This window comes from Eublepharis macularius, chromosome 5 (assembly GCF_028583425.1).
Source record: "Eublepharis macularius isolate TG4126 chromosome 5, MPM_Emac_v1.0, whole genome shotgun sequence".
NCBI classification, from domain to species: domain Eukaryota; kingdom Metazoa; phylum Chordata; class Lepidosauria; order Squamata; family Eublepharidae; genus Eublepharis; species Eublepharis macularius.
The window spans coordinates 41,970,317-41,982,346 of NC_072794.1; the positions used below are offsets into that span (position 1 = coordinate 41,970,317).

The following is a 12,030-nucleotide window of genomic DNA, read 5'->3' on the forward strand; positions in this document are numbered from 1 at the left end:
TACTCTAGGATATTTAGGATCAGCTCTGTTAAAGGATGGAAAATGCAGCCGTGTATATAGCTTCTTCATCTCCAGAAGAAGTAAAAGGAGAACTTTAAGATGTGCAGTACCTGCATTTTTGCAAGGCAGGTTGCAGCTTCAGAAAAAACTTGGAGCAACCTGAACCAGGGAAGGCAGGCAGGGATGAAGTTGGTAAGCCAGCTGGAAAGCTAAAGCCAGGTTCACAGATGATACAACTGAAGGCAAACCATGATATAGGAAGTCTGGACAGGCCAAAGTAGCTTCCTTACACTCAGGCTGTTTTGGTGTGAATTTGGGCTCAGATTGGAGACTGAACTGCATGCACATTGGCACATTCAGAGCTATATATCTTCTGAATAGGGATATGTACTTCAGGTTACAGATCCAGGTTTTTAACCTGGATCCGGCCTGATTCAGGATGTTTTGGCATTCCCAAATTAGCCTCAGCATTGCCGAAGCAATTCTGGAATGCTGAAGCAAAGCTTACCGAAGTGTTTTGGACTGCTTCATTAAATTTTGGGTGTCACGGAAGCAGTCTTTCCCTTGCTGTTCCTAAGGAATGCCAAGAGAAACAGTGCTTCCGCTACTAGTAGGGCTTTCAAGGTGGCTGGGGTTGGCATTTTGCAAGCAAAATGCACCAAATTTGTAGGAGACCTACTCCTACCTGTCTTCTCAAAAAAACCCATGTTTCAGGAAGATTGGACTTCGGGGGGGGGGGGCTATGTTATGGCCCCCCCAAAGAAGGTATCCCTATCCACTGCCGATCTCCATTGCTCCCTATGGGGAAAATGGGGGGGGGTTGTAGGTGACTGGTGGAATAACATGGTCCCCCAAAGTCCAGTCTCCCTGAAACTTGGGTGGTCGTGAGAGGAGGGTTGGGAGAGGGTCCCCTGCAAATGTGAGATTATTAGGGAAGAAAATGCCCCTCCCAGGTACCCAAATATCCAGGAGTAGCTTTTCCCTTTGGAAACAATGGCTGAATCTCCCCTAATAATCCTGAAGTGGTTTAAATTCCTGAAATTTGGGTTTTCCTGAATTGGTTTCCCAAATCTTTTTGGGGTGCACACTCCTACTTCAGACTACATATGGTAGCAGTACTCTTCTCTGGAATGTGGCAATGGATGCACACTATCAAGTGATAATGGTATTCTCGTAACTTTTTCAAGAACTCCAGTTTATGAATACTGACATATAGGCCTTTTCTGAAACAGTTTCAGGATGTATCATGAAGAAGGTTGTATGCCTCTTCTATTGGCTTCAAGTTGAAGCTACATATAAGAATTGGAAATGGAATATCTATGCTGAAGGCTGTAACCTTGATTTAAAAGGTATTTCATTCACCAGTCTAAAAAGAAGTGTTTCATAATAGTTTCCCCCCTAAAATTTCCTTTTTTCCTCTTTGTAAACAAACAAACAAAAGTAATAGAACCCTCAGGGTGGAAATTCCCCCTTCCTCGATCGCTATTAATGCTGCACAAAGTTTGTCTGAACACAGTTTTTGACTCTCTTCTTTTTCTCTGGAAACGAAGATGTTTGGGAGAGGACTATATTCAAATAAATGTGGTACATCTGGGATCACTTCCTGCTATATCACAGTGGCAAGGAAGTGAGATTGGGGTATAAAAAAACAAGACTTTTACGGGGGTGAAAATTCTTTGTGGAAAGTAACATCTGAGCACACCCGTTTCCCCCATAGGTAATCAGATCCTTGGAAGCTAAATGTAAGTACCAAGACTTGGGATTTTAAGGCCAAAGTGACCTTAGCAAGAATACTTTCTTCATTCTGGCTTTCAGATACGGAGTAACAGCAGGCCAGGATGTTTCTCTTTTGCCGGGCATATTCTAAACCTCGTCATAAATGTTTGTTTCTGTGTTTTCCATCAAGTCTGTCTTGAATTGCAGTATTTAGTCAAAACTGAATATACAGGGTTAGAACTTCCTCTCCCCCTCTTATTAGTCAGATGTTATTTTTTTACTCCTAACATTCCATTCATGTTACTTATGTTGCTTTTGTTCTATCTTGCCACTTCGCTTCCTGAATCATAACTTGCAGTGTAGTGTTTGCTTTCTGTCATTGTACTGTTAGTACCACTTGGGTGGTGAGAGAATTCTAGGGGTGTTCCTGAAAGGTCCTCTTTCCACTCTCCTTAACTGTCTGGCTGGTTAAAGTCATACCCTACAAGTATCTCTCCATTGAGAGGGGATTTTTAATGAGTATTCAGGATGCTTTGTATACATATGTTGGCAAAGCTGTTTGCTTTTGTGCTACAAATTGCATTTGTACTACGAATGTATTTAGGTAGTCACAGTTAGCATTGAAGGAACCTATTTTGAAGAGCAAAAATGAGGATAGTTAAACAGTGCTTAGTAAAGTTGGATGCTTTGTGAAAACACTGTACTGTATTCATACTTAAATCATGATCTTGATTATAACCATGCTAATCATTAGAACCATTTTCTAAATGTGTTAAAAATGAACACTTTGTATTATTTTATGCTAGACAGCTGAAGCATGCTCATTTTTGGAACTAAAATTCAAGGCACACTTAAAGAGGGTTTTTTTTAATAAAAAGAGCTACTATCCCTTAGTGACGCTGACCTACATGTTCTGTATGAGTCATTGATCTGGGCATACTTCCTGACATGAGTGGCAAGCCTACAACAGTGACTCATGAAGAGTCATGCAATTCCACAGTGTGTCTGCATCAGGAGTGATCGAATAATACAGGTGCATCCATTGCAGACATGTGGCAATTACCTACCTCCTGTTGAGGATGACTGCAAGAAGGCAATACTCGAGCTGTGAATTATACAGAGACACAACAGGTGGCTTCCTCTGTGAATGGGTGTGCTGGCTCCACAGGAGCTTTTAATTTCATTAATGGGTTTCTTGGGGTGCAGCTCTCTTGCAGCACTCTAGCGAACAGTTTGGAAGTTACTAGTTTACGCCATGGATTGCATACTCTTTGGTTACTGTAAAGAGGTGCTTTTTGCAAATTTTCTTACAGTTTGTAAAAACTAACTATTTTTTCTTTATTTATTTAAAAAGATATTTGATTTAATGGATGCCAAGGCCCGTGCTGACTGCATCAAAGAAATAGATCTTCTTAAGGTAAATCTTTTGTTAAAGATACTGTGAATTAAAGCACAAATCACCATTTTCCTGTTGGCAATGGAAACAATTGAGAAATTACCAATATCTACTGACAAAACTCTTCCTTGCAGGATACAGTATTAATGACTACCAGTCATTCTCGGTTTATTAAACTTCAGAATAATATGATTTCTTAAGTAGTGTATCATCGTGCACCTGCATAGCATTATAGGACAACTTGGCAGAAAGAGAAGAGCTGTTAGGAAAATCTCATAGTGCTGCTGCAAAGTATGCTTTCCTTCATAGGTTGAGAGGTCTGCCTTGAAACAACATTTCTTTTTAGCTCTGCCTTGTCATCAGTGTCCGAATACTGAAGAGATAGGAAGCAGGGTTGTAGCTTTAAAAGAAAACTAGACTTTTAAAAAAGATTCTTGGTGAAATTAAGTCATTGTGGGAAAGTTTTTTAATCTTATACAAGCTACCTAGACTTCAGGTGGATTTTATAGTGATTCATACTCGCTTACAAATTGCTATTAGAGCTTGGTTATAAATCTGCCAAAAGTTGACTGCAGAATTTTTCCTTGCTAGTTGTCTCTACCCCCTCTACCCCTTTCAGTTAAAAAAAAGAAATTCTGAAGGATTACAAATGCAAATAAAATAGATATAACTGATGTGTTTAGGAGTTAGGGAGTTATTTACAGATAAAAGCTCATGATATCTGACAAAGATATAATCCTGGTTTAAAATGTGTTCTTTATGCATGCAAATTCACTGTTTTATGGATGACCAATAAACTAATAGATGCAGAGGAGTAAACTACTCAGTAGAAAGTATTAGAAATGTAGGCTGCAGTGCTGGACCCCATGTGAGTGAAAAAGAGGGTGCAAAATAGCTCCTCATAAAGTTCAGATTTCTTTTTTATGCTAACTATAAGGCACTGAACTAGCCATGAGACTCCTGTCTCCACACCATCAGGTGGGTGTTAAATTTAAATATAATAAAATTTAAATAAAACAAAATGTGGTAAATAAATAACAAATATAATAAATACGGTGTCTCCGGACTTCTGTCTTATTTTTCACCATTGCCAGGCTGCCACCACACAGGAGTGTCTCTAGTTAGCCAGCTGCATTGCAATTCTACAAATTACTGCTTTACTTTTTGCATTATACATCAGAATCAACTGTTATGGACAGTTACTCTAGAGAATCTATCAACTGTTATGGAAAGGGACTCTAAATCTGTTCTACCAGAACTGGAATCTGAAGTGTTTAAGCCAGAGATGGTTGCGGACCCAGCACCATAGCAGGATGGATTAGCCGTCTTTCCAGGGATTCCTTTAGGCGACTAGAAGGAGCCTCAAGAGGCAAGAATATCACCAGCTCTAAAGTAGCCCTTTGCTTCCAAGAAGGAAACTCCAGAGCCCTTAGTAACAGTTGCACAGTTTCTTTAGACAGCGTGAACATTTCTAGCCATGTTCGAAGTACTCACTTTTGCCATTGTAACTGCCCTTTAATGCTCCAGCAATTCTTTTCCAGGAGGTTGTGCCTGAGCTGCACACTGCCCCTATTTAAACTTTTATCTGGCTTCAGTCCAGTCTCCAAACTTTTTGAGCCTGTGGCTGCCTTTGGAATTCTGACACAGAGTGGTGAGTGCAACCAAAAATGGCTGCCACAGAAGGCATGAGGTGGGGGTGGGGGGTGGGGGGGCAGTGCACCTCCCCCCAAAAATCTGGGCGAATTCGGATCTGGGTTTCAGTTTTAAGGGAAAAAATCCAAGATTTGTCAAATCCAGGTCCGATTCTCTGAGTTAGAGAATCCTGGATTTAACCAGGCATTATTCCCTGTGGGGATAAACTCTGGGGTGCTGCAGGGGCATTTTTTGACTTAGCTCCATTAAATTTGGGAGGAACTCACTCCTGATGACTGCCTAAAGATCCCGCCCCCCCCCCCAATTTCAAGTGAATTCGACCTCAGGGTCCAGTTCTATGGGTCGTCAAACAAGCTGCTTCATCGTCATTCTTCTGTGCCTCCACACATGGGACTGCACTGGCGTAGGTCAGCCACTGGAAAATTCTTCGTTGCTTTCTCATTCTCCACAGGGGCCGTTGCTCATGAGCCTCATAGCAACCCGCCCAAACGGTCACGTGACCTAATGGCGAGCAACGGCCCCGTCCCTCAGTTCTCTTCTTGCTGCCGCTAGGAGAAGGACGTCTGCTTCTTAGGTCTGTGCTTGATATCTGATTTAATTTTGGCTTTTGGGCTCAGATCTCTTGTGGTTTTATGCTTTTTTCTGCCAATTTGGACTCTGTTTTCGATCTTGGTGTGTATTGACTCGGCCTGGTTGACAACGCATTTCTCTGCTCTCTTATAATGGCTTCAAAGGCCCTTTTAAAGCACTGTATGCAGTGTCATACTAAAATGACTCATACTGATGGTCATGACTTGTGTTTGTTCTGCCTTGGGGAGGGGCACAATGTGCCCGTGTGTAAAATTTGCCAGAAGTTTACCCCAAAGGCAAGGCAAGAGAGGGCTCAGCGTTTGAGAGCTGTGTTGTGGCAAAAGGTGTTGGACAGTGGTGAAGTGCTTAGATCCCCTTCTACAAAGGAGTCAACACCTCTATCAGCCCTGAAATTGGCTTGGGCAAGTTCGGCAGACCGCCATTCTAGAGCAGGCTCGGTGGTGTCAGCAAAATCTTAGATCGGATCCGGCGGGGAAGTCGACTTTGAGGTTGGATCCGACTGAGAAGAAATCCAGCTTGAAGAGGTCCTCAGATCTGAGAGCGGCTTCAGAGCCTCCACCAAAGAAGCCAAAGAAGTCGAAGCATCAATCAGCTTTGAGTTCTAAACACCATTCTCGATCTTCGCGATCTGAATCTAATGATGATGTGGTGGTGGTGTCTCTGCGTACTCCGTCTCCGCATCGGAATTCACCTGATCGTTCACTGTTGGAGGGTGAATTGCCGGATCCGAGTGTCGTTCCCCCAGCTAAACCGCCTGGTGATACTACGTTGGTAACCGAAGTCGTGCATGTGGATCCGGGGTCAGAAGATTCATCCTCACATCGGTGCCGAGATCGTTCTTCGAGGGGTGCATCACCGGTGCCTTCTCATTGAGGCAGACATTGTTTGGCAGATAAGGAGATTTCGGAACCGAGGCAGTCTCTGGCTATACAACACCATCATGCTTGTTGCATTCCTGCTGTTTATTACTGTCAATGGAGAGGGGCACCCTCGGGTTATGAGCTGTCGGATCCAAGACCTTTGACATCGAAGGGACACGGATAGTTGCCGCCACCTTTTCCGGAGGAGATTTTATCGTCTCATGCTTCTGAAGGGGATGACGCCGAGATGGATCATTCGGAGTTCAGATCTGAGTCCCTGTTGGATCCATCGCCGGATGACAATGTGGGGCCGAGTGCAGGTTCTCCCTTCGAAGACATGTTTATATTCTGAGCAAATGACATGCATGGCTAAAGCGTTGGAATTTGATTTGTCCTCTGCCACTCCGAAGACAAAGGACAAGTTGCTCTGCCGTATTTATGGGGACTCGATTGGCTTTCCAGTGTTAGAGGGCATAGAGGAGATAGTAGAGAAGGTGTGGAAGGTGCCTTCTGACCTACCTGCTACATCAAAACATATAGAGCAAATGTATAAAATAAAGCAAGGTACATGGCAGGCCTTGATAAAACATCCACCTCCATCGTCCCTGGTGGCAGAGGAGATTCAACATCTTAAGTCTGGCTCTCTGTTTGCTCCTCCAGATAAGGAGGGAAGAAAGATTGATGCTTCGGGGAGACATCAATTTTTCATCTCTGCGTTAAATTTTAGGATTGCCAATTATCAAACAATTATGGCGGGATACCAACTTTATCTTTGGGAGAAGTTGTCTTCTTAGGTCTCTGATCTGCCAGCAGATAAGAAGGCTATAGTGTCACTTCTACAAACAGAGGTCATCCGCCTCTCTAAACAGCAAATGAATGCGGGCAGCCATGCTGCAGGCACTTCAGCTCGGGGCATGGCTGGAGCAATACTAATTAGAAGGCACTCCTGGCTACGTTCTATGGCCTTACCTGTAGAGACTAGGACCAAGATAGAGAATCTGCCATTTGTTTATTTTTCACGGTCATTTGAGGGAGACCTCCTCTTCTCAAGCACTACAGATGATGCATTGAAAAAGAAGAAAGAGAACAGGCAGACATCTAGATCCTTGGGAGTTACTTCTGCTGACAAGCCTGGCTATAGACAAAGGTATTTTTCCAGGTACAGTCTGTACCAGTACTACAGCAGGTATCAGCAGCGTCCCTATTACCAGCCAAGCCTTCCGTCTCAGAGGCAGTACAATGCTTCGCAGCAGTTGAGACGGTGCAAACAGTACAAGCTTCGACCATCAAACACTCCAAGCCATCAGAAGGACCCTCAGGGTTCTGTAAAGCAGTTCTGAGGGGATGCAGTGAGCTCTACTCTGAACTTTGCTGACAGATTGACACCTTTCCTGTCGGAGTGGGAGTCAATAACAACGGACTTTAACTAATGTTAATAAAGGTTATGGGTTAGAGTTCGCTGTGTTGCCTGTTTGTATTACACCATCTATGGCTGTAAATAATACTGTGGTTGAATTGGCATCTGAGATCAAATCCCTTTTAGCTAAGGGTGCCATTGAAGAGGTGTTATATGATGATGCTAAGAGGGTTTTTTTCTCTCGTTTCTTTCTCGTTCCAAAGAAGGATGGTGGTTTACGCCCTATCTTAGATTTAAGGGGCCTTAATGTTTTTCTCAGAGTATCCAAGTTTAAGATGGTCACTTTATCTTCAGTTTTGCCGTTACTGGAGAAGGGGAATTGATTTGCGGTCCTAGACCTTAAGGACGCATATTTTCATATTGGGATAAGGAAAGAGCATCGAAAGTACTTGAGTTTTGTTTACCAAAACAGGAGTTTTTGCTATAAAGTTCTCTCCTTTGGATTATCCACTGCTCCACAGGTGTTCACAAAATGTATGGCACCGGTGGTGTCCTTTCTTAGACAACAGGGATATACAATTTTTCCATATTTGGATGATTGGCTTATTTTGGCAGCAACAAGAGATAAATTGTTGCACGATGTGGACTTGATAGTGCACACTTGCACACGTTTGGGTCTTCTCATCAATTCTGAGAAGTCAAAACTTGAGCCCAGTCAAACTGTGTCTTATATTGGGGCAGTGTTGGGCTCTATTGGGGAAAAGGCTTTGTTGCCACATGACAGGGCTGTATCGATTAAACGTATTATCTCTGTCTTGTTAAAGAATCGGTTTCAGACAGTGTGAAATATTCAGTGTTTGTTGGGGCATATGGCATCCACTACATCAGTTGTGCCATTTGCTAGACTTTAGGTGCTTACACTCCAAAATTGGTTTGTTCACAAGCATAACCCTACTATACAGTCCCCCTCTTTAAAGTTTTCTGTGCCTAGGAGTGTAGTTAGATCTCTGACTTGGTGGCTTAATGATGATAGTTTATTTAGGGGATACAGGTTTGGTTATACACATCCAGACATTACTGTGACTTCTGATGCATCACTGCAGGGCTGGGGTACTCACTGTGGAACATCGTTTGTCCAAGCATATGGTCAGTGAGAGAGCAAAGGTTACATATTAATATATTGGAATTAAGAGCAATACATTTTGCACTTGTATCCTTTGCAGCTCTCCTCCGAAATCATTATGTGTTGGTGCAGACAGACAACATGTCTGCAATGTATTATATAAATCAACAAGGTGGTACTGCATCCCTGACCCTCTGCAAGGAAGCCATGCTTATCTGGCGATGGGCGATTGTGAACAATGTATCCATCTGAGCCATACACATTATGGGCTTCAGCAATGTGAGAGCAGATGTTCTCAGCAGAGTATTGTTGCTAGGTCACGAGTGGTCTTTAAACGAAAAATATATCAATCCAGTTTTTCAAAACTGGGGAATACCAGAGACAGATGTGTTTGCTATGGCAGAGAACGTCAAAGCAGAAGTGTTTTGTTCTAGGGTGGGGAGAGATCCCCTGTCCATAGGGGATGCCTTCCAGTTTGTATGGGATCACAGATTGCATTATATGTTCCCTCCGGTTCCTCTCATTGCGAGAGTTTTGAGCAAAATAGAAAGGAACAACAACAACTGCATTCTGGTGGCACCTTTTGGCCAAAGCAGATTTGGTTTCCAAAGCTTCTACAACTGTCCAGACAGATGTTGTTGCACTTACCTCACCAGCCCGACCTTCTCTTGAATGGGGATCTGTTACACCACAAGCCCAGAAAGCTGCATTTGATGACTTGGTGCATTCTACCTTGCCTTTAAATTTTTCTAGTAAGGTGCAACAAGTCCTGTTAAATGCAAGAAGGCCTTCTACGAGGCGATCCTATGACTCTAGGTGGGTGAGATTTACTAAATGGGCAGCAATGAAAGGGGTTGTAGCCTCATAGTGCCTGTTAGGTTTCATTTTTGACTATTTGTGTGAATTGAAGGACCAGGGTATAAGGGTTACCTCCTTGAAGGTGCATCTAGCAGCTATTTCAGCTTTTCACCAACAGGTTGAGGGCCGTACTGTTTTTGCCCATGTAAGTTCCTGCCAGTTTTTGAAGGGAATGTTTAACCTGTACCCACGTGTATCACTACCTGTACCTCAGTGGTCTCTGTCGCTAGTATTGGCACGGCTGTTGGCAACATGTTCATTACCTTTGTTATCCTCGAAAGTGGCATTTTTGGTGGCTGTAACCTCGGCCAGGAGGGTGAGGGAACTGGCAGCATTGAGGGTTGACCTTCCCTTTTTGAAGTTTCATCCTAATAAAGTGGTCTTATGACCGTGCATACAATTTCTACCAAAGGTGATCACTGCATTTCATTTGGCCCAGGATAATTCACTACCCGTGTTCTTTCTAAACCCAGAATCTAAAGCAGAAAAAGCTCTTCACACATTGGACTTTAAGAGGGCATTAGCCTTTTATTTAGATAGGACAAAGGAATTTCGTGATAGTCCACACCTGTTTGTCTGTTTTGGTGGTGCAGTCAAGGGTAAGAAGGCATCCTCTCAGACTGTGTCCAGATGGATTGTTTCAGCCATCGCACAGGCATATAATCTGGCTGGGGTACAGTGTCCATTACTTCTCCGGGCTCATTCTACTAGGTTTCAAGTGGCATCGTCTGCTTTTCTGAGGAGTGTTACAATCACTAGTATTTGCAGGGCTGCAACATGGTCTTCCGCTGACACATTTGTAAGGCATTACACTGTAGATGTGAATGCAGGCCAGGATGCTGCAGTGGCAAGGGCAGTTCTTCAGTCCTTGTTCTCCTGAAAGATAAATGGAGTATGTCAGCTGAGATAATGTTACTATGCTATTCTACTTGTATGATTGGAATATTTTCTGTTTGTTGTGTATGTTCAATAAAGTTGAGTTGGAGTTTCACCCCGCCTCCTCATTGTGTGTAGCTTGGTACTTTCCCATGTGTGGAGGCACAGAAGAACGACGATGAAAGCAGGGTTGACATACCTGTAACTATTGTTCATCGAGTTCTTCTGTGCAGACACACATTCCTCCCTCCTACCCTGCTGTGAACTCCAGGACTAGTCTTTTTTGGGAGTTGCGGCGGCTTAGGAGTACTGAGGGAAGGGTCCATTGCTCGCCGTTAGGTCACGTGACCATTTGGGCAGGAAATGGTTGCTATGAGGCTCGTGAGCAACGGCCCCTTTGGAGCACGAGAAAGCGATGAAGAATTTTCCGGTGGCTGGCCTGCGCCTGCGCAGTCCCATGTGTGTCTGTACAGAAGAACTCGATGAACAACAGTTACAGGTATGTCAACCCTGCTCTCCACTCACTCTCCATTGTTTCCTATGGAAACAATTAAGATTGAAGATGCCTAGCTTGCCCTTGAGCCATAGAGTTTAAAGGGAGCCCAGCAGCAGCAAACTAGGGTTCTTTTGGAACTTAGGCAGCAGTGAGGAGAGACAAAACAGGATAGGAACCCACTCTGTCTGCCCTCCTCCCACCAGCCCTGTGCTGCTCTCCTGCAGCTGTGGCACAGGGCTCAGCTCCATGTCTGCTCTCTTGCTGCAGCTGCGGTAGTTTAAAGGGCTGAAAAGGCCCTGCCTCATGTCAAAGCAGCAAGTTAGGGTTCTTTGGAACTTGGGCAGCAGGGAGAGTCAGAATGAAATGGGAACCCACTCTGCCTGCCCTCCTCCCCTGCTCTGCCATCTCTGGCTGCTCTTCTGCAGCAGTGGCACATGGCTCAGCTCCATTCCTGACTACTCGCTCGATGCTGTGTCTGCCGGCTGCCTGTGGCATCTCCCTGCTGCAGCCGGATAATCCAGCCCAGCAGACCTGGGGAACTGGCAAAGCCGGGGCAAGGAAGTTGCTAACCTGATACTGGGACTTTGGAAGAAAATGGCTAAATTGAGATTCAGAACTGTAAGTATTGTCAAGTTGTGGCCTAGCTCAGATATGTGGTTGCAGAGCTGATTAGTAACACCTGTGGAACAGTCACTGAATTCCCCAGAGGTTAGACCTTGGAGAAACTGTTCTCAGAAAGCTCTGTGTTAACTCCCAAGTTTTTCACACAGCGGAAATGCTAATTAACAGCTTAGCCCTGATAGGTCTGGGTTATTCACTGAGTCCTGAAAAAATGGCTTCTTAACTCACTCAGTGTCTCATTCTCCAGTTAGCTTCTTTGATCAAGCTTTGACCATGATGCAAATATGCCAGGGAGAAGCTGAAAGCTGCATGCTATTTATCACCTCAGCATGTACCTGTGCTGAACCAACTAGGCATGGGAGAGGGCTTGCATTCTAAGGGATGGGTGAGATAATGCAGCAATGGATGCCATTAGAGATGCTTAGGTAGCTAGCTTTCAAGTTTTAGATTGGCAGTTTTATTATCTAGCAACAATAAGGTTTT

At 43.9% G+C, this 12,030-nt stretch overlaps 1 protein-coding gene across 3 annotated transcripts in view; it reads left to right on the top strand.

Moving 5' to 3' along the window:
- The window catches only part of NEK7 (NIMA related kinase 7), a 115,021-nt gene that overhangs the window by 44,800 nt on the left and 58,191 nt on the right, over positions 1–12,030 (top strand). For all 3 annotated transcript variants that reach the window (XM_054981188.1, XM_054981191.1, XM_054981189.1), the window contains exon 4: positions 3,071–3,133. In XM_054981188.1, coding sequence (XP_054837163.1) covers positions 3,071–3,133 — 63 coding nt within the window. The remainder of the gene's footprint in view (positions 1–3,070; positions 3,134–12,030) is intronic.